The sequence below is a fragment of the Odocoileus virginianus genome, chromosome 27, assembly GCF_023699985.2.
Source record: "Odocoileus virginianus isolate 20LAN1187 ecotype Illinois chromosome 27, Ovbor_1.2, whole genome shotgun sequence".
Classification (NCBI taxonomy): domain Eukaryota; kingdom Metazoa; phylum Chordata; class Mammalia; order Artiodactyla; family Cervidae; genus Odocoileus; species Odocoileus virginianus.
The window spans coordinates 21,798,134-21,824,992 of record NC_069700.1 but is presented as its reverse complement, the minus strand read 5'-3'; the positions used below and the strand labels follow the sequence as shown (position 1 = coordinate 21,824,992).

General features: G+C 39.0%; 1 protein-coding gene and 1 long non-coding RNA gene across 2 annotated transcripts; both read right to left on the bottom strand.

The window, feature by feature from the left end:
* Window positions 1-1,344: 1,344 nt before the first annotated feature.
* On the bottom strand, window positions 1,345-14,545 carry CRISP2 (cysteine rich secretory protein 2). Its single transcript, XM_020894222.2, has 7 exons — window positions 14,437-14,545; window positions 10,796-10,912; window positions 9,872-9,959; window positions 5,926-6,071; window positions 5,463-5,560; window positions 4,082-4,170; window positions 1,345-1,922 (listed from the first exon to the last, which is right to left on the bottom strand). The coding sequence occupies exons 1-7, from the start codon at window positions 14,503-14,505 to the stop codon at window positions 1,795-1,797; spliced, it is 735 nt and encodes a 244-aa protein (XP_020749881.2). The 5' UTR covers window positions 14,506-14,545; the 3' UTR covers window positions 1,345-1,794.
* A 2,072-nt stretch (window positions 14,546-16,617) lies between these two features.
* Window positions 16,618-21,343, bottom strand: LOC139031421 (uncharacterized). Its single transcript, XR_011483885.1, has 3 exons — window positions 21,245-21,343; window positions 19,926-20,025; window positions 16,618-16,650 (listed from the first exon to the last, which is right to left on the bottom strand). It is a non-coding gene; the product is annotated as an uncharacterized lncRNA (long non-coding RNA).
* Window positions 21,344-26,859: the final 5,516 nt, after the last annotated feature.

The window sequence follows — 26,859 nt, the reverse complement described above, 5'->3', positions numbered from 1 at the left end:
CAGCTGGTAAAGAGTCCACTTGCAATGCAGGAGGCTCTGGTTTGATTCCTGGGTTGGGAAGTTCCCTTGGAGAAGGCATAGGCTACCCACTCCTGTATTCTTGGGCTTCTCTGGGGGCTCAGATAGTAAAGAACCTGCCTGCAATGTGGGAGACCTGGGTTCGATCCCTGGGTTGGGAGAATCCCCTGGAGGAGGGCATGGCAACCCACTCCAGTATTCTTGTCTGGAGAATCCCCATGGACAGAGGAGCCTGGCAGGCTGCAGTCCATGGGGTTGCAAAGAGTCAGACACGACTAAGCGCCTAAGAACAGCACAGCATGGGGTATATAGTATTTTTAGGACTACTAATCCATGGGTCTATGTTAAAAGCAAAATTTCATTCTCTAGAATTGAACATTTGTTTGTATAAATATACAGAAGACATATAGCCCAAATATAGCATTTAAACATTAGTTGAATTGATTCTTTCTCACACCTTATGGTGATTATTTTATAATCAATATAGTTTATTCTTATTTCGATTACATTTTGGATTTTCTCTCCATCCTGTTGATTGTATTTTACGTTAAAGAGTGTGTGAAATATTAACAAAAATCACAAAATAAAATCTCTACAAATGAAGAAGTCACTCCCCCCACACATTTATTCCTACCCTTTTGACACTCCCCATCCCGCCTACCCCCTTCTGGCCCACTTACTCTATGTAACCAATCTCTTTAGTTTCTGGTATACTTTTCCTATGTTGCATGTACATTTTCCATAAATGTGAAGGTATTGGGTTGGCCAAAAAGTTCATTACATAATACAGAAAAACCTGAACAAACGTTTTGGCCAATGAATACATGTGTATTTTTGTATTGACTTTTTTTTTTTACACAAAAAATGGATACCAAATCAGTTAAGTGAAAGTGAAAGTGAAGTTGCTCAGTCATGTCTGACTCTTTGCAGCCCCATGAACTGTAGCCTACCACGCTCCTCTGTCCATGGGATTTTCCAGGCAAGAGTACTGGAGTGGGTGGCCATTTCCGTCTTCAGAGGATCTTCCTGACCCAGGGATTGAACCCAGATCTCCTGCATTGTAAGCAGACGCTTTACCATTTGAGCCACCAGGGAATTCCTACCAAGCCAGTTAGGAGGAGATCAAAAAGTCAAAAAACAAAAAGCAAATGAGAATATAGCTGATTCATTTTGTTATTATTATTGTTAAAATTTAACTTTATAGGCAGCTGTTTTCAGAAATTTTGCTTTGTCTTATCATTTATCTGGGCTGAGTCTAACTAGGGCTATGTATAAATATTATAAAATATGATTTTATATTTTATTTATTTAAATCACATCCATATGTTTGCTTAGATAAGTTCTTTATTCTTAAAGTTGTTTGCTTTTGTTTAAACAAGAGGTTGGAAAACAAAGGTAGATGTCAATGTTTGAATTCATTCTAAGGAGTGGTGAAGACAGTCTTCTTTTTTTGGCATGTTGTTTCAGGAAACATGTAACTATTTTAATCCTGACTAAGTCCTGTGGTTGTACCGCTTTCAAAATCTTCAACTTGATTCAATTAACTAAAGGTAATGTGACAAGTCTGTATCAGTCCAAAGTTGTCATGGCAGACTATGCTACTTTTGTGAATTTCTGTATGAAAGATATCTCTTGTAAATATCCAGGAGAAAAAGGTTCATTACTGTTGGGAATCAAATGTATATCTAACATGTCTACAGTCTCCCTCCTCGTATGTCTCAACTGAATGATGCAGCTTTTCCCCATGTGGTCCTACACGATGCAAATCGGGGCATTTCAGTAAATTTTGCCTTCACATAGGCAAGTAGCCTTGCATTTTCCCTTGAGCAACTCGTGTTCACAGCCAGCTGTCTTCTTCAAGGAATCACAGTTACTGAGGAGATCTTCATACTCGCAAGTATTGGCTGTAACAAAACAGAAGAGTTAACATCATTATCGTTTTCCTCAGTAGCAACAAAGCAACCCACACATTCAAAGTGCACACACGAGGCAGTAAGACTGGATAAGCAAGTCAGGGTCATTTACACCATGAAGGGCCTTTCACTTCTTCAGGGACATACAAGGTGCCTTACCTAGCTGAGTGCACTGATCAACTCACCACTTTTTATTTTGAACTTGGTGATGTGTTTCTAAAGTGAATTGACCTACTTTGCTCCCTTAGCAAAGAGTGTGAAATGAAAATACCTGCAGACTCTAACGTGGGACATACCAGCCACACAGAGCTATTTAAATTTAAATTATTCAAAATTGGGCGAAATTAAAATTTTAGTTCCTTAATCTTACTAGCCACGGTGTTCAAAGACCGCTTGAGACCAGCAGCTATTGGTAAGCTAGTCTGGTAACGAACACTGGCTGTTGGACATCTTGTCTCTCAGCCCTGTCCATTGTTCCTCATTCACTTTGCAGTAAATGCAGCCAAGGCATTCAGTTTCTTTATTTGGCTTCACTGAGTCTTAGTTGTAGTATGTGGGATCTAGTTCCCTGACCAGGGATCGAACCCAGGCCCCCTGCATCAGAAGGTTGGAGTCTTAGCCACTGGGCTACCAGTAAAGTCCCTTGGTTTCTTTTTAATTTATGTTTTTCAACAGTTTTCTAACTGAATTCCATCCAATAGTTTCTACACACCATTGCTAGAAAGCTCTTTATAAAACATCATTCTGACTTTGTCACTCTTTTGTTGAAAACCTTTGAATTGTGTGCTTATTGCTAATAGGATAAATTCGAAGCTCCTTAGCAAATATAGCATTCAGTAGAGGCAGAGATATTCAACATTTTTTTAAGTTGATATTTTTCCTCTAGTTGATTTATAGGTCTGACATCATCAATATTCTGAATTCTAATTCTACAATTCAGTAAGAAAGAATATGGACTATAGATGAATTCATTTGAAGGTAAAAATCTCAGAGAATATGTCAACTCTACTGTTTGTAATAATTTTAATAAAAGTATCCCAACTATAAAAAGCCAACAGCTATTTTTGTTTCAGATCATGACAGCTTTAGAAATGACATTTATAACATTTATTTTATTCCTTCCCTTTCAGCAATATGTTCGTGGACTCTATGAATCAATATCAAGTACAGGTTGGATTTTGTCATTAAAAATGTGCACACAATCATGATTAAATTATAGGACTGTGATCATTTATTATGTTAATCACCATGCTTCCAATTATACTATAGAAAAAAAAAAGGCTAAATCATCATGAGGGGACTCATTTGCACAAAGAGAAATATAGTTTGTTTGTGTAGACTGAACCATAATGTGGTCTCACATCCTTAAATTTATACATTTTGCTCTTTCAAAATACAATCTTTGGTGTAATGGTATCAATGTTGATAAAATAAGCTATCAGAAGCATGGATGTATAGCTATTAATGAGCTCTCCATGGTCACAAAAACAAATGAATGCTAGATGTTTCATTTCATCTTACATGTGGAAATATAGGCATACCTCATTTTATTGCATTTCACTTTATTGTGCTTTGCAGATATTGTGTGTTTTTTTTTTTTTAAATTGAAGGTTTGTGGTGACCCTGCATCAAGCTAATCTGTCATTTTTGTGAAAGTACTATTTATGTTAACTTAAGTACATTGGTTTTAGACATAATACTATTTCACACTTAATAGACTACAGGATAGTGTAAAATAGTTTTTATGTGCACTGAGAAACCCCCAAATGTGTGTGACTTTCTGTAGAGTTATCTTTCTTATAGTGAGGTATGTCTGTACTCTTTTCATTGCAAAGAATATGAAGGTTATTGAAGTGTGTAAAATACTTACACTCTGTTGAGTAATCATTTTGTCTTTTGCATAAAGACATTATTTAAATTTGTTAGGATTTCTTAATCCATAAAAAGAAAATTAAATACCAATTATTATTTTTTTTTAATTAAAAAAATTTTTGAACCACTCTGTGTGGCGTGTGGGATCTGAGTTTCTTAACCAGGGATCAAACCCATGTCTCCTGCATTGAAGCATGGAGTCTTAACCACTAGACCACCAGAGAAGTCCCTAAATATAAATTCCTGACCATAATACAAGGTAATCGTTTCAAACTTACTGCATAATCCATTGTCACAGTTACCAGGGCAACTACTACAAGGCGTTCCTTGTTGGTAAGGGGTGTTCTTTTTACTCACGTTATTACCACTGCAATTTAAAACACACAATGTTAAATATTTGTCACTTTGCTGTTTGGTCATCAAGAGCAACATCAATCACTTAATGTATGTTAAGTTATTAAATGTTTTTAGTTATGTTAACAAAACTGAAAAATTACAATTCCCAACATGTAGATAATTTAGATAACATCCAAGTTAAGGAGACACTTCACACACACTGACCCATCTCCTTGACATGAATTCTTCAGGCTGAGCAACTAAGTTGGCATAATTAGCTTAAAGCTTTCAGAGTAAATTTTTGTGGCAACACAATCTTCATCTCCCAGCTGTTGTTTACTAGCTAAGTTGCGTCTGACTCTTTGTGACTCCGTGGACAGTAGCTTGCCAGGCTCCTCTGCCCATGAGATTTCCCAGGCAAGAATACTAGATGGGGAGCCTTTCCCTTTTCCAGGGGGTCTTTTCAACCCAGGGACTGAACCCAGGTCTCCTGCATTGCAGGCAGATTCTTTACCAACTGAGCCACCTATAGTATCAAGTAAATCCTGTAGGAGGCTTGGTTTTGGGGACCCCCTGCCTATAGTAGTAAAGAATTCCAAGTTTTAAAAGAAAGCAAGACTAACAGATATCTTAAGGTTAGGTCTTCAACGTATTTGTAGGCTTTGTTCTGGATAACTTCAAACATTTTGCTTACTGAAAAGCATATTTCCTGCTATAAATAAAGACATTAAAGATTGTTCATTATGGAGTTTTTGTGAAAACTTCTGAGAAACAAAAGCTTAAGCTGTTACCTTTTTTGGGACTCTGAAATGTATTAAAGATCTTTTGAAAAATCTTTGAGACCCCAAAGAATGAATCATTTCTAATGATAATAACATGCATGGTTTTTAAGATAGGTAGGAGTTGGAACATTTTAGCAGAAAGGGCTGAAATCACAATTTACTATCCTTTATTTTCTACTCCACTACTACCTCTTGCTTAGCCTACAAGCTTCCACCTTCCTAAGATGTGAAATTAGCAAGAATTAATGGCACCAAATTAAAGAATTATGTATCACGTGCTCAGGGAATAACCTTGAGCTCCAGGGAAAGGGAATTGAGAGAAAAGACATCAACTCATAACTGAGGAAAGTGTTTCAGGAACTGAGAACTTGATCTCTTCTCTGGTAAGTTGAATGTATCTCATTTTAAAAAGCCTTTCCCAAAATTTATTCCTTCCCTTTATTGAAATAGGCTTTTAATTTTGATTGGTTAAATATAAGAGTATTTTAAAATATTAAATTGCCAGTGAATTACTGGTATAAAGTTTAAAGTGTATACTTACGCAGGACAGTATTGACAAACATAGTAGTATTTTAGACTCTCCTGATTGGGACAGTAGGCAATTCCACATCCAACACGGAAAGATGCATACCAGACAAGCTACAAATCCATAAGGAAATACAAGAGAGTACATTAAAGAAGAGGGGTAAATGTTAAAATGCAAATAAAAGCAAATGCCTTATGGATATTTAAACTACTGAAAGTCACAAACTTTACAAATATTAAATTTCACGTACATTCACTACCTTATCCATTTCTCATGCTGGAAAAGTGCAGCCTGTACTTTCCTGCTAAGCATTTTGCAGACCATGGTAAAAATGGTTTGAAATGAAATACCAGCCAGATGCCAGGATTCTATTATACTCAAGCTCTTCTCCTAAACCGAACATTGGGTTGGTCATCATCTGGAGACGCCTCCTCTGTTAGGGCACTTGTGGCCCAAGTGTTTCATTTGCTCAGCTCACCTGAGTGTAATGTCCAACAACTGCACTGGCGCTCTTTGGTCCCGCACCATAGACAAAATTGTGGCGCTCATCAAACCAGCTTTGGATTGCATCCGACCAGGCAGTAGGGTCACTTGACATGTACAGATTCTCACCACATTTTGTGCCTAAGGAGGAACAGATCATCATGAAGACAGCAACAAAGCATGCCATGGCAAGAGAAGTCAGCTATATGAACACAAGAATGTTACCTTCAAACTCTGCCTGTATGTTCTAACTGTAATACATTAAAAAAGGGCTTCCGTTCCTAATCAATTACAAAGGTAAAGAGAAGACGGATCTCCCTAGTCCACTGAGACTGGTCACAACGTGCAACCTTTGAATAGGTCGAGAAGACTTTATTCTAACAAGGACCTACTGTATAGCACAGGGAACGATACTCAATATCTTGTAATAACTTATAATGGAAGAGAATGTGAAAAAAAAATACACATATTTATCTATCTGTATATTTGAATCACCTTACTGTACATCTGAAACTAACACAACATTGTAAATCAACTTTATTTCAATAAAAATTAAAATGAAACAAATCCTCTCCTGGATTGTCAAAGATGCATTCTTTTCCATGCTAAATCCTTTATATGTATGCTGTGTGTGCTTTCGGCTTTGTATTGTTAAGCTGAGTAAGGCAGCAACAACTTCTATTATTCCTTTCCTCTCATCCTCAGTAGGGATTTTTCACATATAAGAGCTAGTATAAATATTTATGATTATGATTCGTGTAAACTGCGGGGAAGAAAAGATTATAGGCAGTCTTTTTTTTCTTTTTTGGCTGTGCCACAGGGCGTGTGGGAATTTAGTTCTCCAAACAAGGATTGAACCCAAGCCCCCGACATTGGAAGCTCAGTGTTAACCACCAGGGAAGTCCCCAGCAGATAGACTTTAAGACCTCTAATCAAGGGCAACTGACAACAGAAGGAAGACAACTTTCAGAACTTGATCTTTCCTTAAGATCAACGGTATCAATGAATCATACCGTCTCAAAGCCAAACCCTCCTCAGGGAGTTAGGGAGGAAGGACTTTGCAGAAGCTGACATCGGCAGAATGTTGGGACAGGAAGCTTTGGCCTCTCCTACCCCCAACAGGCACACTGACTCAGCAACAATTCACTGACTCAGCAACAATTCATGAACTGATTGCCCTCGTGAGAAATCAAGAAACAAATTTTAAGGCTTCATACTCTAATGGATATACAACCAGACTCCCTGAAGTCTGTAGGGAAATTGGAAAACCCTCTTGCAAAAGTCCCTACCCTCAGCACAGTGCCACATGATCAGAAGAGACTCCCTAGCTTCCAGCTTCTCCCAGGGGAGGGAAGGAGTTGGTTCATGGGTCCTGCAACCCAAATTTTCCAAGGGCACTCCCCACAGGGCTGGCTTCTGTCTTGCTAGTGTTGGAGCTCTGACAGTTGGGTAAAAAGGGAGACGGTGACTGGGCTGATAGATCCCATGACGCCTCCTGGGTCAGCGCCAGAGCAAAACAGATGAAAAATCTTAGCTCTGAGCTCTACCCTGGGCGGTAGAGTTGATCAAGGTGTACAGTGTCCAATTTCTCTGGGGTTACCCAAAGAACTGGCACCTTCCTTGCCAGTCCCGGAGCACTGTCTTGCTCCCTGGGGGAGAACAGAGTTGGCAATTTGGATTGAGAGGTATCATAACCCTTTTCTACAGCTCAGCACAGGGTAAGCAGAAAAAGACCTCAACTGCCTGCTTCTCCCTGGGGAGGGAAGGAGTTGGTTTGGTTATCTGATGCCACACATTTTCCAGAGGCTGCCTGAAGAACTGCCTCCTGACTTGCCTGTTTTGGAATGCTAACAAGACCTAGCATAAACTCACTGTCTGGGGCTAGTAAGAACAGAGACAGAGATTTGGGCTGGCGGTTGCCATAACTTCCCTTCTTCCCTCAGCACAGAGTGAGCAAATAAAATACCCTAGTGGCTAGCCTCTCTCCGGGGAGAGAAAGAATTGGATGGAATGTCCAGAAATCCATTTTTTTTTTTTTTTTCTGGGAGCTTCCTGAGGAAATGACTGAAACTCTTTTCTGACCACAATGGACATGAAGAGGCATTTTTCCAAAGATAATGTACAAATGGCCAATAGGTATATGCAAAGGGACTCAAAAGTCAGTAATCATCAGGAAAATGCAGATCAAAACCACAGTGAAATACATAACCTTACCCCCACTGTCAAGATGTTATAAAAAAAAACACAAAAGACAGCACGTGATAGTGAGGATGACTGAAATCAGGATCTTGAGATATTTGCACTATTATGTTCATTGCAGCACTATTCATGACAGCCAAGATGTGGAAACAATCTAAGGGTCCACCAACAGATGAATGGATAAACGAAATGTGGTCTATACATACAATGGGATATCATTCATCCTTAGAAAAGAAGGACATTCTGCAACATGCAACAACATGGATGAGCCCTGAGAACATTACGCTAAGTGAAAGCACCTAGTCAGAGAAAGACAACTAGTGCCCGATTCCATCAGTGTGAAGTATCTCACAGAATCTAGAAGTGGCATGGGGACTGCTGGGCTTGGGGGAAGGGAGAATGGGGAGTTACTAAACAATGGACATAAACTTTCAGGGAAGCTAGATGAATAAATTCTAGATATCTAATGGACAACAAGGCATCTGTAGTTAACAATATTGGATTATACACTTAAGCATTTCTTAAGAGAGTAGATCACATGTTGAGTCTTTACTATCATAATATCTTTTTTAAAAACTGAAAAAATGTGTTCTTACCACAAAAAATAATTTGAAAAAGAAATAAGTGCCTTATAGTCCAGAAAATTTTCCCTATCTTTTTTAGCCCTCATTTAATATTTACAGACTTGAAATAACAATGTCTGTGTGCTGCTTAAAGAGAGTATAAAATGTTTGTGAATATCTCCTTTAACAGGGAAAGACAGAAACTAAGAATCTAACAGTAGACTTGGGTTTTTAAGGCCATTTGTTCCAATATTCTACTGAATGCAGTCACTTCTTCTAATTTCATCATAATGCTTGCATCCAACAATATAAACAATACTAATTCTGCTGAAATAATAGGTAAGCTATTCACTGCTTTTATTTATTTTTTATTTATTTTTTTATTCCTTAAAAAAATTTTTTTTATTCACTGCTTTTAAACTGGGCTTGTCTATGTACATATCATGCTTGATAATGTAAAATATTTTATGCAATGTTTATGCATACAAGTTTTTTTTCTTCCATGGTTTTTATGATCCTTGATATGTGTTATAATTTTTTTGAGTCTATTATTCTATACATTACAGGCACATAGTCCGTATGAAATATTTGATAGTTTGTCATCAGAAATTTAAAAAATGAATCAACACACCCAAAATATCGATCCTGATTTTAAAAGCTTATATAGTTTTGGTGTAAAATTTAGGAACAATTCAACTTATTTTAATACATTTTGGGAATGCAAAATAAATGGATTCAAAACACCAAACAGCTACACAAAAAAGGCAAAGGGTGAGAAATTAGGAAGCCTGGTTAATTTTCCAATGTATGATACTCTTTCTTGTTATATTTTTGCATAATATATTCCTTCACATCCTTATTTTTTAGTCTTGAAAATTGGAAAAATGATTCTGCATGACCTCTTTACCATGAGCTGGTCAAAGAAATAAATGAGCTGCTTAAGAAATACATCTGCATAATGGAAACAATCAACAAACACAATACAGTACTTTTTTGTGTACTGGTATTTATCTAGTACTAGTATGTATCTCTCTATATACAGACACTTTATTTTAAAAATACATCCATATATTTATTTGCAAAGTCTTCTTAGTACAATGCCCCAGAGTGGTCTATCCTATTATTTGTCCAGTATTTTATTTGTTCATTTATTCAGCAAACATGTATTGATTTACGTACTGGTCTTTCGTTCATCTGGATGGCTGTGTTCTAAAGAGCACTTGTTTGCCCACTTTTGGGCATTTGCTGCCACTTCTCTGCTCCATTCCTAAATGTCCCAAGAAAAACAAAATACACAAAGATTAAACTCCCATGAAGTACACGCTTTAAAATCTGACTGGTAGGCTGATTTTGCACTGCTTTAAAACTTTTGTAGATGTGCCAGGTTGGCCAAAAAGTTATATTATCATCTAAGTTATAATATTATCTAATTGTCATTGGTATTAAAATATCTTTTTATTTGCATATGTGTGTCTTTATCTGCCCCAGTGCCAGTTACCACACAAAGACAAGTCCCCAGGTGATATATGTAATGAGAGAAACATCTAAGATAATACAATATTATCTGACTATGATAGCATAGCAGCCACACCTAAGATCTTTTAGTAATGATGCTCCTCTTAATACTAATTAACATGTGAGGGAGTGTAACTACATTTCAACAGTAATAAGCAGACCCAGGTTATTGCCAATTTCATTTGTAGCCCACTGTGTCCATATAGGAGAGGACAGTTTTCATGGACTATTTCCTGGGAAATGGGCTGTTATAATATTCACCCTAAATGGCATTAATCATGAAAGATGGATTTCTTTATTTTTGAGTGAGGAAGATAATGAACAAAAGAAATGTAATGACTTCACATTTGATGTCTGAAGATTTGGCTCTGGGTCTGCATTCCCAATTTTATTGCCTTATAACTTTGACAAGCTATTTAAACATTATAAAGGGAAACTCATTTCTGCCCTGCCCATGACACAGCTAAATGAAATAAAAAATAGAGACAAAAATTTGTAAACCACAAAATTTTTAAGACAGGCCAGTTACCAGCTGCCTATTCTTACCAACTCTGGTTCACACTACTTTCTTATATTCCTGCTTCTTACCATCTTTAGCATGTTGCTGGCAGGTGGAGAGACTGATTTCCTTAGTTCATTGTGTTTATTTACAATTTCTCTTTGGACTTCAGCTTGAGTGGTTATCAGAGCAGTAAAGGATGGATCCTAAAGGGAAATAAAAATAAGGTTGTTTTTTAATTGCATTTAAGAGGGAAATAAAAAATTTTTAATTGCATTTAAGAGGCAACAAGTTAATTTAAGGAACCAGGGATTAATTTACAAAATGTTCCATTCAGGACACTGTGAATTGGTAAGCATTGTCAATGAACTGAGCCAAAACCACAACAAATAGGAAAGAGATAGTTTGAAGCTTGGAGAATGGGGATGTAATTCATGTCATGACAAATTAAAAACTCTTCTGAGGCCACAAACACCAATTTCGAGTTTCTGGGGAACTCTCAATATGATTTTTCTCAATATATGAGTAATAATGCTTTATAATATTTTATAATTTGCCTACAAAGGCATACAACAAGAACATTAAGACAGATTCATCCACATGCTGCAACAGGGGGATAAGAGTGGGACTCAAGAATCACCCTATACCTTAAGGGTAAGTTTGTCCTGACATGGTATCGGTTCTTAGAGAAGGAATGTCTTTAGGTTAAGAATGTTTAGGTTCAGTCAAAGTGCATTCTATATTTTAGTAAAATGATTCTGCTCTGTAGATTTTATGGAGTCACTCAAAAGACCCTCTTAAAAAAATCTCCAAGGCCATTTGGAGGAAGCAAAGCCATCCAATCAGTGTACCATTCCTGGCTTTGTTCCTTTTAGTAACAGAAATATAATTGATGAGGTATTAAACCAGGTGCAGATATTCTTGGTGTATCATTGTGTGTGTGTGCTGGGGGAGGGTTGAGTCCTAAACCTGGAGGTGGAGTAGGGTATGTGAATTGTTCCCACAAGGTCTAGCAATTGGATAGCCTAAATTTACAAAAAAGGCTGATATTACATGAGCATGAATAAAATTTTGAAGTGTAAATCTGAACAGATGGGGTCCTTTGCTGATTTTCCCTTGACACCTTGGGATAAGTTATTCTCTGCTCCTCCAGTATTGAGTCCCATCAGTTCAGTTCAGTTCAGTCAGTAATGTCCAACTCTTTGAGACCCTATGGACTGCAGCACACCAGGCCTCCCTGTCCATCACCAACTCCCAGAGTTTACTCAAACTCATGTTCATTGAGTCGTTGACGCCATTAAACCATTTCATCCTCTGTTGTCCCCTTCTTCTGCCTTCAATCTTTCCCAGGTTTAGGGTCTTTTCCAATGAGTCAGCTCTTTGCATCAGGTGGCCAAAGTATTGGAGCTTCAGCTTCAGCATCAGTCCTTCCAATGGATATTCAGGACTGATTACCTTTAGGGTTGACTGGTTTGATCTCCTTGCAGTCCAAGGACTCTCAGGAGTCTTCTCCAACACCACAGTTTAAAAGCATCAATTCTTTGGTGCTCAGTTTTCTTTATAGTCCAATTCTCACATCCATACATGACTACTGGAAAAACCATAACTTTGACTAGGTGGACCTTTGTTGGCAAAGTAATGTCTCTGCTTTTTAGTTTGCTGTCTAGGTTTGTTATAGCTTTTCTTGCAAGGAGCAAGTGTCTTTTAATTTCATGGCTGCAGTCACTATCTGCAGTGATTTTGGAACCACTCCCCACCTGACCCCCAAAAGAAAAAGTCTATCACTCTTTCCATTGTTTCCCACCTATTTGCCACGAAGTGATGGGACCAGATGCCATAATCTTAGTTTTCTGAATGTTGAGCTTTAAGCCAACTTTTCACTCTTCTTTTTCACTTTCATCAAGAGGTTCTTTAGTACTTCTTCACTTTCTGCCATAAGGGTGGTGTCATCTGCATATCTGAGGTTATTAATATTTCTCCTGGCAATCTTGATTCCAGCTTGTGCTTCCTCCAGCCCAGCATTTCGCATGATGTACTCTGCATATAAGCTAAATTAGCATGGTGACAATACACAACCTTGACATATTCCTTCCCCAATTTGGAACCAGTCTGTTGTTCCACGTCTGATTCTGTTGCTTCTTGACATGTATACAGATTTCTCAGGAGGCAGGTAAGGTGGTCTGGTATTCCCACCTCCTGAAGAATTGTCCACAGTTTGTTGTGATCCACACAGTCTAAGGCTTTGATGTAGTCAACAAAGCAGAAGTAGATGTTTTTCTGAAACTCATTTGCTTTTTTCAATGATCCAACGGATGTTGGCAATTTGACCTCTGGTTCCTCTGCCTTTTCTAAATCCAGCTTGAACATCTGGAAGTTCTTGGTTCATGTACTATTGAAGCTTGACTTGGAGAATTTTGAGCATTACTTTGCTAGTGTGTGAGATTAAAGTTATGACCAACTTAGCATATTAAAAAGCAGAAACATTACTTTGCCAACAAAGGTCCATCTAGTCAAGGCTATGGTTTTCCCAGTAGTCATGTATGGATGTGAGAGTTGGACTATAAAGAAAGCTGAGTACCAAAGAATTGATGCTTTTGAACTGTGGTGTTGGAGAAGACTCTTGAGAGTCCCTTGGACTGCAAGGAGATCTAACCAGTCCATCCTAAAGGAAATCAGTCCTGGGTGTTCATTGGAAGGACTGATGTTGAAGCTAAAGCTCCAATACTTTGGCCACCTGATGGAAAGAACTGACTCATTGGAAAAGACCCTGATGCTGGGAAAGACTGAGGGCAGGAGGAGAAGGGGACAACAGAGGATGAGATGGTTGGATGGCATCACTGACTCGATGGACATGGGCTTTGGTGGCCTCTAGGAGATGGTGTTGGACAGGGAGGCCTGGCGTGCTGTGGTTCATGGGGTCGCAAAGAGTTGGACATGACTGAGTGACTGAACTGAACTGAGATGAGTGCAACTGCGTAGCAGTTTGAACATTCTTAGGGACTGAGTCCCCTCGAAGCTCTGCAAATACTGTGAACATGGGTCTGACTACATTTTATCACCATCATCTCATCATGCGTCTATTTCTCCTGTTTGCTTATTATGTTCCTAAGGACAGGGACCAATACTGAATGAAAAATGAATCCAATGACACGTGTCTTTAAAGAGACATAGAGGAGAAGGTGATGTGAAGATGGAGACAGAGATTGCAGTGATGCAGCCACAAAAGGACACCAAGGGCTGGTAGAAATCACCAGAAGTTGGGAGACACCGAACAGACTTCCTCTTTGATCCTCCAGAGGGAGCATGGCCCTGCTGATACCCGGATTTCACACTTCTGGCTTTCAGAACTGTGAGAGAATAAATTTCTATGTGCAAAGCCACCACAATTGTGTTAATTTCTTTACAACAACCCTAAAGACCTACTACATTAATTTTCCAGATCATTTCATCATGTACTCAATATGAAAATACTGAACTATTTTTCTTTTTTTCAAAAATACTAAATCTTTGAAATTTGGTTTGTCTTATCTTGTTATGGAAAAGTCACATTTCAAGTTTTCACAATAGCCTTGTGTGACTGACAGCATCCTTAAACTTTCATCTAGATAATTCAGTTCTTTGAGCTATGCGTGGGTACCCTGATGTACCAGACACTCACTTTTTCCACTCTCCACTTTCCACTTTTTGCCATCCCAAAGAGGTCTGGAAATATTTTTGATTTTTATCTTACCTTTCCTTCAGTGGGGAAAGATGGAAGCAGCACAGTGGTCAGAAACAGCACCACGGGGAGTAAAGCCATTGCTAGGAAGTAAGTCAGAGAGAACACAGATCTGCATCAAAACATGTAGTACACGGACCTCTAAGATGGAAGAACGAATGTAATGATATTGGTTATTTCAACTGACCTGTGATTCCCAAAGTCATAAGTAAAGTAGCGAGAGAGAATTACCTTACGGTGCAAGAGGAATCAGTGGACCCACCCCTGTCTCTGATAGAAATGATAAGTTGAAGAACTTGACAGTTGCCTTTGAATTATACCTATAAAGGCAAGGGAAGTACTATCTTTTTTCTGCCCAGTTCTATTGCTCCTGAACTCATCAGAAGGAAAATATGGAAAAAAAAACCAGATTCCTTCACAGATAATTATGATCCTGCATTGATTATTGAAGGCAAGAGGAGAAGGGGATGACAGAGGATGAGATGGTTGGATGGCCTCACTGACTCAATGGACATGAGCAAGCTCCAGGAGATGGTGAAGGACAGAACCCTGGTATGCTACAGTCCATGCGGTTGCAAGGAGTCAGACACAGCTGAGCAACAATTGATCATTCAGCTCAATTTTGGGGAAAGCTTATTTTCATTGTATACCACCTCTTAGCTTCCTCTATGAAAACTAGATGTCTGTCCTTTTATTTACAAACAACTCTAATCAAGATTTCAGGGTTGTGACTACACAGAAATAAATGTACAAATACTTTATTAGCAGTTATTTCTCCAATGGAAGCATTAGAAGTGATGTTTATTTTTTTTCCTTAAACTTGTCTATATTTTCACATTTCCCAGTATAGAAAAAATGCAAATAGAGCAAATGTACTGAAAGTCCAGGCTGTTCAAATCTGCTGAATCCATGATTAGGTAGAAAGGTGGTTTAATATCTTTGTTAACTTTTAAAACCACACTCAGCATTGGGTAAACCAGGTTGTCCTTCCTCAATGTGTCCAAAAAAAAAAAAAATCCTTAAAAAAATCCTTGGGCCTTTAGATGAAGCAACAAGAGCTAAGTTTAGGAAGAACTCGTATTCCCTCTCTAGTATTAGTCATATAAACTGCTCACTTTGTTAAGTAAGGAATGATACCTTGATTAGCTCTCTCCTCCTATGAAATTGGTACTCCCAAATTCTTGGAGGGAAAGAAAATTCTAAATTATTTATCTGCAGTACTTCTTGTGAAAGTCGTTCAGCCATGTCTGACTCTTTGTGACCCATGGGTTATATGGTCCATGGAGTTCTCCAGGCCTGGACACTGGAGTGGATAGCCTCTCCCTTCTCCAGGGGATCTTCCTGACCCAGGATTTGAACAGGGGTCTCCTGCATTGCAGGTGGACTCTTTACCACCTGACCTACCAGGGAAGTCAGTATTTCTTAGGTCTTACTAATTTGTAAAGAGTAGACAATTGATATTTATTCCATGTATTGCCTTCCTTCTCAATAGTATGATCTTCAAAGGGAGGTGAATGAACATTTATGGATAGTTTGTGGTAAAATGCAATGTCTAATTTCACTCCCATACCTTGGTGGGTATGGCAGTATTTTACCGATGAAAGGATTGAGGCTTAGAAGAGTTAATTGACTTATGCCAATGAAAATTTCTAAAGTAATGTTAGAAATTAACCTTCATCCAATTATGATGTCCAAATCAATGCACATTGAAAGGAAAATATAGTTTCAACTGGGAAAAATCAATCATTTTGCAGTCTAATGGAGATACTCTATTTTAACAATCCCTATGTTAATATATAAACATATATGTTTGTAATAAAAATCACTAACATGGAAGGGTATACAAAATATAAAAATTGTCCTATTTTACATTTTTCTATGAAATACAGTTTTAGTATAATTGTTTCAAAGTAAAAAATAGAAACTTGTATATCCAAAAGTTGGAAACTTTTGGAAAAAAGTTTCCAAAAAAATGGAAACTTATATTATGTATTTTAGAATCAGATGCAAAAAATTCATTTGTTTCAACTTGACATAGTGAGAGTAGAATTGGCCCATTCTCTCAATAAAAATTTATCCATTAAGATTGAAAATCATGGATTCACTTATTAAACATATAGTTTTACCACTAGCAAAATAAAAATGATTGACAAAATGTTCACATTTAAATAAATGAGTTTTGCCTTACTATTAGGTTTTCAGAGCAGGATGAAGAGTCTGCTTTGTCTGTAGGAAGAAGAAGGGTGCAGAAGAGATTAGAGCACAATATATATTACATCTATTTCTGTTTTCGAACATTCTGGTTTGCAAGTAAATCTAAATCAATACATTTCCAAAATAGAATTTTTTTTATACCAATGGCTTCCAAATGCATTGCCAGTTATCTGATGTTGTTTTTGACATTATTTAGCTTTCATTTAGCTTTTAACAAGAGTAAGTAAAGAACAGGGCTTCCCAGGTGGCTCAGTGGTAAAGAATCTGCCTGCCAATGCAGGAAATGCAGGAGACACAAGTTCAGTCCCTGGGTAGGGAAGATCCCATGCAGGAGGAAATGGAAATCCACTCCAGTATTCTTGCCTGGAGAATCCCATGGACAGAGCAGCCTGATAAGCTACAGTCTAGAGGGTCACAAAGAATCAGATATGACTGAGCAACTGAGCATGCACACAAGTAAAGCATATTCTCACTCTTCTTATGCATACTAAAAGTTCAGTTCAGTTCTGTTCAGTCGCTCAGTCGTGTCTGACTCTTTGCGAACCATGAACCGCAGCACGCCAGGCCTCCCTGTCCATCAGCAACTCCCGGAGTTTACTCAGACTCATGTCCATCGAGTCGGTGATGCCATCTAACCATCACATCCTCTGTTGTCCCCTTCTCCTCCTGCCTTCAATCTTTCCCAGGTTCAGGGTCTTTTCCAATGAGTCAGCTCTTCACATCAGGAGGCCAAAATATTGGAGTTTCAGCTTCAACATCAGTCCTTCCAACGAACACCGAGGACTGATTTTCTTTAGGATGGACTGGTTGGATCTCCTTGCAGTCCAAGGGACTCTAAAGAGTCTTCTCCAACACCACAGTTCAAAAGCATCAATTCTTCAGTGCTCAGCTTTCTTTATTGTCCAACTCTCACATCCATACATGACCACTGGAAAAACCATAGCCTTGACTAGACGGACCTTTGTTGACAAAGTGATGTCTCTGCTTTTTAATATGCTGTCTAGGTTGGTCATAACTTTCCTTCCAAGGACTAAGTGTCTTTTAATTTAATGGCTGCAATCACCATCTGCAGTGATTTTGGAGCACCCCAAAATAAAGTCAGGCACTGTTTCCACTTTCCCCCATCTATTTCCCATGAAGTGATGGGACCGGATGCCATGATCTTTCTTTTCTGAATGTTGAGCGTTAAGCCAACTTTTTCACGCTCCTCTTTCACTTTCATCAAAAGGCTCTTTAATTCTTCTTCACTTTCTGCCATAACAGTGGTGTCATCTGCATATGTGAGGTTATTGATATTTCTCCCAGCAATCTTGATTCCAGCTCGTGCTTCATCCAGCCAAGCATTTCTCATGATGTACTCTGCATGTAAGTTAAATAAGCAGGGTGACAATATATAGCTTTGATGTACTCCTTTTCCTATTTGGAACCAGTCTGTTGTTCCATGTCCAGTTCTAACTGTTGTTTCCTGACGTGCATACAGATTTCTCAGGAGGCAGGTCAGGTGGTCTGGTATTCCCATCTCTTTCAGAATTTTCCACAGTTTATTGTGATCCACACAGTCAAGGGCTTTGGCATAGTCAGTAAAGCAGAAATAGATGTTTTTTGGAACTCTCTTGCTTTTTCAATGATCCATTGGATGTTGGCAATTTGATCTCTGGTTCCTCTGCCTTTTCTAAAACCAGCTTGAAAATCTGGAAGTTCATGGTTCATGTATTGTCGAAGCCTGGCTTGGAGAATTTTCAGCATTACTTTACTAGTGTGTGAGATGAGTGCAATTGTGTGGTAGTTTGAGCATTCTTTGGCATTGCCTTTCTTTGGGATTGGAATGAAAACTGACCTTTTCCAGTCCTGTGGCCACTGCTGAGTTCTCCAAATTTGATGACATATTGAGTGCAGCACTTTCACAGCATCATCTTTTAGGATTTGAAATAGCTCAACTGGAATTCCACCACCTCCACTAGCTTTGTTTGTAGTGATACTTCCTAAGGCCCCAGTTGACTTCACATTCCAGGATGTCTGGCTTTAGGTGAGTGATCACACCATCATGATTATCTGGGTAGTGAAGATCTTTTTTGTACAGTTCTTCTGTGTATTTTGCCACCTCTTCTTAATATCTTCTGCTTCTGTTAGGTCCGTACAATTTCTGTCCTTTATTGAGCCCATCTTTGCATGAAATGTTCCCTTGGTATCTCTAATTTTCTTGAAGATATCTCTAGTCTTTCCTATTCTATTGTTTTCTTCTATTTCTTTGCATTAATTGCTGAGGAAGGCTTTCTTATCTCTCCTGGCCATTCTTTGGAACTCTGCATTCAGATGGGAATATCTTTTTTTTTCTCCTTTGCTTTTCACTTCTCTTCTTTTCACAGCTATTTGTAAGGCCTCCTCAGACAGCCATTTTGCTTTCTTTGCATTTCTTTTCCTTGGGGATAGATGTTGCCTTTTGGCTGAGTATTTCTATAATCAGCAGTGAAGACATGGTTAATCACTGTGGCAGTAACCCGGATCTTACCTTACAGCTGAACATCCATGGCTCAGCTTTCTGTGACTTTTACTTCCCAGTTACCAACTTTCTGTAGCTTATTGGATAGTCTTTGGGAAGCATCAGTTCTGGGAAATCTTTTCTGAGCTTTAGTTTTCTTTTCTATAAACTGTGGATTATCATATCATAGGTTTGTTTTGAACACTGAATGACATAATACACACAAAACACCTAATATAATGCCTGGTATAGAATGCTCAATAAATGGAAATGATTAATATTTTTATTATTATCATTTGCAATAGTAGTCTGCTGAGATCATACTCTCTCTCAGTAAATGCACACTGTTTGAATTGCTGGTTTTAGAAGTGTTTATAAAACCTGCATTTACTTCCAGGTGTCAGAGGAAAAAATCATTATATTCTAATCATATATTCTTACATCTAAGGCCCAGTGCCACTGGAGACTTTCAGGCGAACTGTAGGAAAATGATCTAACAGCTGGGATGTTGTATCCTCATCATTCATTGAAAGACATACACCTGAGCCTGATGATTTTGTATGGCTTAATCGTATTATAGGTTTGCATTAGGTAACCCATAATTTCATAATTCAATAGACAAAAGATGCCACATACTCTTCTTTGCCTCCTTCCTCTCCCCACTCCCTCACTCACTCAGCCTATAATCGTTTTTGTTGCATCAATGAAAGCAATGACAGTTTTTGTGAGATTATATTTAAAGAAAAGTTGCTATTTTTTTCCTTTAAACCCACGTTCATGGATCCCATTATTTTCCTTCGATACTTACAAATGGAAAAGCACTGTGCCCTTTTGTATGGTTTAAGACCAGGGTGACATGGTTCTTCTACAGTGTCTGCAGGAAGAGCATGGTGAACGGTTTCATAACCCTAGAGCAAGGAAAAAGAGAACATTTAAAATAAAGACACGAAGAAGAGGTAAGTGTGTGTGAAAGTGTTAGTTGCTCAGCTGTGTCTGACTCTTTGTTATCCAATGGACTATAGCCTGCCGGGCTCCTTTGTCCACGGAATTCTCCAAGAAAGAATATTGAGTGGGTAGCCAGTCCCTTCTTCAGGGGATCCTCTCGACCCAGGAATAAAAACTAAGTCTCCTGCATTGCAGGCAGATTCTTTGCCATCTGAGCCACCAGGAAAGCAGAAAGAAGAGACAGGTAGCATCAACAATCTCTGTCACAAACTTAAAACTTGACTCAGTGATTCAGTTGATATTTTCTCTAATAATTTACTGCATTTATTGGGTCTTACCCTGTAAGACCATAATCTCCTTTTGAGATCAGATTGTGTTTTGATGTCCTGGTATTTTCTTCACACATTAACAAAGATGTGGCCTTCTTTAAAAAGCTCCACTAACTGTTGGTTGACTAATTTTCTTGGAATATCACAGTATACTGTGATATTTTGAAGACTTCAAAATATTAATATAACATATAAAATATATTTTGAAGACTCCCAACTCCTTATTTATACCTCCAACCCATACACTCTCTAGAAAGTAATTTCTATACATAGTTGGGCATGTATTGAGTGGATCTGGGGGGAGGATCCCACCTATATTTATTCATATCTTTTCCTGGAAGCCAGCAGATTACATAAAATCCGAAAGAGTCCAGAGCCATAATTCTAATTGTTTATAATAAACAGCTTCTAATAACTGTTCATTCAAAACATAAATAAAAAACCAAAACTCTTAGTTTGATTTCATGAAAAGCCAGTTAGAAATGACTTCAGCCTTCTGCTATGTCTCAGAGTGTTTCACATACATTGAATGATTACTTTTCAGATAGGTAAAGAATTTCAGCAGGACCCCCTGGAGAGGATGTCGAATCTTTGGTGCCTAGGTGTGTGTGCTATGGAAGTCGTTTCAGTCGTGTCCGGCTCCTTGCGACCCTATGGACCATAGCCGGTCAGGTTCCTCTGTGCTAAGAGCGGAGCAACAAAACTGACCGCACTTTCATCTGTTTGAACTGAAACAGCTCGTGCACCAACCTGAGAAGAGGCGCGGAAGATGAGAAGGCCCCTCACCCCTTCGAACTCATCCCACCTCCCAGCCCTGGGCATTTCCAGTTTTCCAGTCCACCCTAATTCTTACCCTGGTTGGAGAGCCGAGATGTTCTGTTGCAGAGCGGCAGCCAGACACCCGCTGGCTCGCCCCTCCGGCTGCGGTTGTAAAATACCGCACCAGCCACGTGGGGGCGACGTCACCAGGCTTTATGACCTCAGCGCAGTCACCGGCCAATTGAATTATTCACTAACTCCCTGGACTCCTTCAAGGGACGCACCGTGAAAACCCTACCCATTTACCATCATTACCATCACTCGATGAGGAAAAATAAATGTCTGCTCACATACCTAAACAGAACAGTAGGAGGAGGAGGATGGAGATAATATCAGTAATTGAAATGCCTAGAAGGTGGCTGAGAAAGGAGGTGCTCCAAACAGGATTTCCTGTATTAACAGAATCTAAAGAGCTGATTGGAAAAGCCCATAGATAATTGAGTCTGCTGCCCAATACCAGTGTCCTGCCAACAATGCACTCAGATAAAATTGGCATTTTGACGGTTTGCTCACAAACACGTCGTGGTCTTTTTCCCTTCCACAACAATTTTGTGATTCGGAAATTCAAGTCTTAGAAAAATGCCCAGAAGTCCTGATCCAAGGCTGCAGGCTTCAAGTTCAGCAGGCACTGGTTGAAGACATGCCTATCCTCATTGAGGGCAGATGAGTAATGGATGATTTACTTCTATGCTTAGTTGTTTTCAAGATTTAAAGGAATGAATTAACTCCTTATCTTCAGTTCAGTTCAGTTGTGTAGTGTATCTGACTCTTTGCAATCCCATGGACTGCAGCACGCCAGGCCTCCCTGTCCATCAGCAACTCCCGGAGTTTACTCAAACTCATGTCCATTGAGTCAGTGATGCCATCCAACCATCTCATCCTCTGTTGTCCCCTTCTCCTCCCACCTTCAATCTTTCTCAGCATCAGGGTCTTTTCCAATGAGTCAGTTCTTCACACCAGGTGCCCAAAGTATTGGAGTTTCAGCTTCAGCATCAGTTCTTCCAGTGAATAGTCAGGATGATTTCCTTTAGGATGGACTGGTTGGATCTCTTTGCTGTCCAAGGGACTCTCAAGAGTCTTGTTCAAAGACACATTTTAAAAGCATCAATTCTTCGACCCTCAGTTTTCTTTATAGTTCAACTCTCTCATCCATACATGAATACTGGAAAAACCATAGCTTTGACTAGAAGGTTAAGATCCATCGCACAGTAGCTCTCTGTACCCCAAACAAAGAGACTTGACTTTTCCCATTCTGACCCTTAGACTCCTGTAGGAACAACTGTAACTATGACTGCCACATGTCCTGATGCTGAGAGCCTTTTTTCCTCGGCAATGTAAAAATTCCAAGTGGCCAATACACAGATACCATTTTCTTTCTCTTTGACCACTATTTTAGTTCAAGTACCACTAACTAAAAGGATCTTGGAATTTAGAAGTTTTTCTAGACTGCTTTACTCTTATGGTTACGTTGAGTCACAGGTAACTGCTGACAGCTGCCCTTCCGAACGTTCATGAAATCCATCCATGGATCTCTGTTTTCCGCTACTATAGTCACGTTTTCATTTGTGTGCATGTGCGCTAAGTCTCTTCAGTCATGTCCGATTCCGTGCATCCCTATGGTCTGTAGCCCACCAGGCTCCTCTGTCCATGGGATTTTCCAGATGAGAATCCTGGAGTGGGTTGCCATGTCCTCCTCCAGGAATCTTCCCAAGCCAGGGATCGAACCCATGTCTCTTATATCTCCTGCATTGGCAGGCAGGCTCTTTAACACTAGTACCACCCGGGAAGCCTTTTTCATTTGTATCTTGATTTAATTACTAATTTAACGTATCAAATACTTGTAGTCACAAAATAGCTGCTCAACTTTTAATAAATAAAATTGCTTAGAACTTTGGTTCTTTTAAAACATATTTTATTTATTGATTTATTTTTGGCCGCACTGGGTCTTCCTTGCTGCTTACAGCTTCCTCTAGTTTCAGGGAATTGGGGTGCATAAACTTCTTAATGCTGAACTTCTCTTGTTGCAGAGCCCAGACTCCAGGTCCATGAGTTTCAGTAGTTGTGACACAGGGGCCTAGCTGCCCTGCGGCATGTGGAATCTTCCTGGACCAGGGATGGAACCCATGTCCCCTGCATTGGAAAGCAGATTCTTAACCACTGGATCACCAGGGAAGTCCTTTTTTAAGATCAAAGCAACACATTGTTATCTAGGGATAATCTATAATTGCTATGAATAGCCTGTTTTTCATTCTTGGAGACACCATACCTGTAATTATTTGTTCCTATAGATGATGTCAGAATGGGAGCAGCTTGAGTGTTGCAGTGATAGATACTGTCAGTAAGCATGTATTGAGACATGATGTCTCTCTTGGTTATTGCTGTATTTCTGAAGCTTAACACACAGCATCAGTTACCTAGGTGGTAGTGTAAATATTTGTAGAGTGAATAAATATTGACCAAGAGGCTTAGGGAGTGCAGAGAGAAGGACATATCATGGTCTTTTTTCAGAGACTTATGGTGTTGAGGGAAAGATACAAATATATGAACATTACCAAGTGGTATAGTTTGGTGTCAAGTAATTGGAACAAAGAATAAATATTGTAATTGGGGCTTCTGTGCCTTGAGATTATCTGGGTAAAGATAGATGGTGGAAGTGACATCTGAACTGCTTTGGAAAATATATATCTCCAGCAATCCCGCTGCTGGGCTTACACACCGAGGAAACTAGAATTGAAAGAGAAACATGTACCCCAATGTTCATCATGGCACTATATGGTAGCCAGGACATGGAAGCAACCTAGATGTCCATCAGCAGATGAATGGATAAGAAAGCTGTGGTACATATACAGAACGGAATATTACTAGCCATTAAAAAGAATTTGAATCGGTTCTAACGAGGTGGATGAAACCAAGCCTATTATACAGAGTGAAGTAAGTCAGAAAGAAAAACACCAATACAGGATACTAATGCATATATATGGAATTTAGAAAGATGGTAACGATAACCCTGTATGCGAGATAGCAAGAAAGACACAGGTGTATTGAACAGTCTTTTGGACTCTGTGGGGGAGGGCGAGGGCAGGATGAGATGGGAGAATGGCATTGAAACATGTAACTTATCACATGTGAAATGAATCGCCAGTCCAGGTTTGATGCATGATACAGGATGCTCGGGGCTGGTGAACTGGGATGACCCAGAGGGATGGATGGGGAGGGAGGTGGGAGGTGGGTTCAGGATGGGGAACACATGTACACCCATGGTGGATTCAAGTCAATGTATGGCAAAACCAATACAATGTTGTCAAGTAAAATAAATAAATAAATTAAATTAAAAAATATTTTTTAAAACAAAACAAAAAATAACCTCCTTCAGAGTCTGGCTAAATAGTAATGTGGTAGACTTTGCAAAATTGTAAATTTAAATATTTCTTTATTACAAGACTTCTTGGAGACTTTATCTGTTTAATTATTTTTAAAGAGAGGAATTTGCTATACTTGACTGTGTGATCCTCCATTTTATTCAGTCTCCAGTTTACTCTAACTCAATAAATGTTTCCATAACACACACACACATACACACAAAAGAAAATATATATCACTTGATCAGAAAGAAGAAGAGTTTGTAACGGTTGGAAGAACAGAAATTTAAATATGCATCAAAAGACATATTTATCAGAATGATAGGCTGTTGAAAATATTGGGGGAAGTGAAAGTCACTCAGTCATGTAAGACTGTGACCTCATGGCCTATACAGCCCATGGAATTCTCCAGGCCAGAATACTGGAGTGGGTAGCCTTTCCCTTCTGCAGGGGATCTTCCCAACCCAGGGATCAAACCCATGTCTCCCACATGGCAGGTGGATTCTTTATCAGCGGAGCCACAAGGGAAGCCCAAGAATACTGGAGTGGGTAACCTATCCCTTCCTGCTCCAGTGGATCTTCCCGACCCAGAAATCAACCTGGGGTGTCCTGCATTGCAGGCAGACTCTTTACCAACTGAGCTATCAGGAAAGCCCTATGTTGGGGGAACTGCATAGCAGTCTAAAGAGAGTACCTTCTCTGCATAACACAGGAAAGTTGATGTTTAAAGATGGGGGAAATTATATGATTGAATATTATTGTGTGAAAGCTACCTGATACCACTGTGCCAGGCAATTTACAGAGCTGAGAAATTGGTGACAGGGAAAACAGGAGTGTGGTGACAATTTCTCTTTTTAAAGCAGTAGAAATAGAACAAAAGGTTGGGATATGAGGAGATAATAAAGCCATGCTGATGGTTAATTTGGTATAGGGGCAAATACAGAATAGAATAGAGCTTTCCAGTGTTAAGTCTCTACTTGTTTGAGAGCAGATAGAAAGCACATCTCTGCTACTGAGACAGTACAGAGCACTTCTAAACATTCCTGTGAAACCGTAAGTTAGCAGCTTTGAAAGGAACAGTGTTAAAAATGCCTGAGAGTTGGGAGGACTCAGTTCTTGCATGGATTCTGATGAGAAATCTACAGCAATTCTTATTCTGTTCCTCTCCATGTAAGATGCTCTCCCTCTCATTATCATGTGGCCTTGCTGAACTCCCTTATTAATTCTTTTTAATATATTACTATGGATCTTTACAAAAAAGATTATTTTAATGTGCAAAGAAAGTCAGTTTCTACCTTTCTAATCCACATGCCTTTCGTTTCTTCCCTTTATTACATTAGCTGTAGACTTAAAATGTGGACAAAGTGGGGCGAGCTGCTCTATTCTAATCCTCGCTCTATTCTTGACAGTAGATCTCAGATTGAAAAGCCCTATAATGATGTTTTCACCCATAAAATGATATAATGAGAAAGCATTCATTACTCAGTATAAAGTTAGAGGACTTTGTAAGGTGTTCCTCTTTAAAGTGAGGAAGTTACCCTTTTATTGTTGGCTTTCTTAAAATTGTTTTCATTAAAGGTTGCTGAATTTTGTCAAGTGTATCTGGGGCATCTTTTGTGATGATCGTATGATGTATTTATTTTCTTAATATGGTATGTCACATTAATTTACTTTTTTTCATTTATTTTTATTAGTTTTAGGCTAATTACTTTACAATATTGTAGTGGGTTTTGTCATACATTGACATGAATCAGCCATGGATTTACATGTAATCCCCATCCCGATTCCCCCTCCCACCTCCCTCTACCCGATTCCTCTGGGTCTTCCCAGTGCACCAGGCCCGAGCACTTGTCTCATGCATCCAGCCTGGGCTGGTGATCTGTTTCACCCTAGATAATATACATGTTTTGATGCTATTCTCTCGAAACATCCCACCCTCGCCTTGTCCCACAGAGTCCAAAAGTCTGTTCTGTATATCTGTGTCTCTTTTTCTGTTTTGCATATAGGGTTATCGTTACCATCTTTCTAAATTCCATATATATGCGTTAGTATACTGTATTGGTCTGTATCTTTCTGGCTTACTTCACTCTATAATGGGCTCCAGTTTCATCCATCTCATTAGAACTGATTCAAATGTATTCTTTTTAACGGCTGAGTAATATTCCATAGCGTATATGCGCCACAGCTTCCTTATCCATTTGTCTGCTGATAGGCATCTGGGTTGCTTCCATGTCCTGACTATTATAAACAGTGCTGCGATGAACATTGACCCCACGTGTCTCTTTCAGAT

Coding starts and splice junctions, on each gene's coding strand:
- CRISP2 (XM_020894222.2), bottom strand. CDS start 14,505: ATGGCTTTACTCCCCGTGGTGCTGTTTCTGACCACTGTGCTGCTTCCA. Junction 10,913..14,436: donor CTTTCCCCACTGAAGGAAAG/GTAAGATAAAAA, acceptor ATTTCCCTTTAG/GATCCATCCTTTACTGCTCT. Junction 1,923..4,081: donor CTGTGACAATGGATTATGCA/GTAAGTTTGAAA, acceptor GTTTTGTTACAG/CCAATACTTGCGAGTATGAA.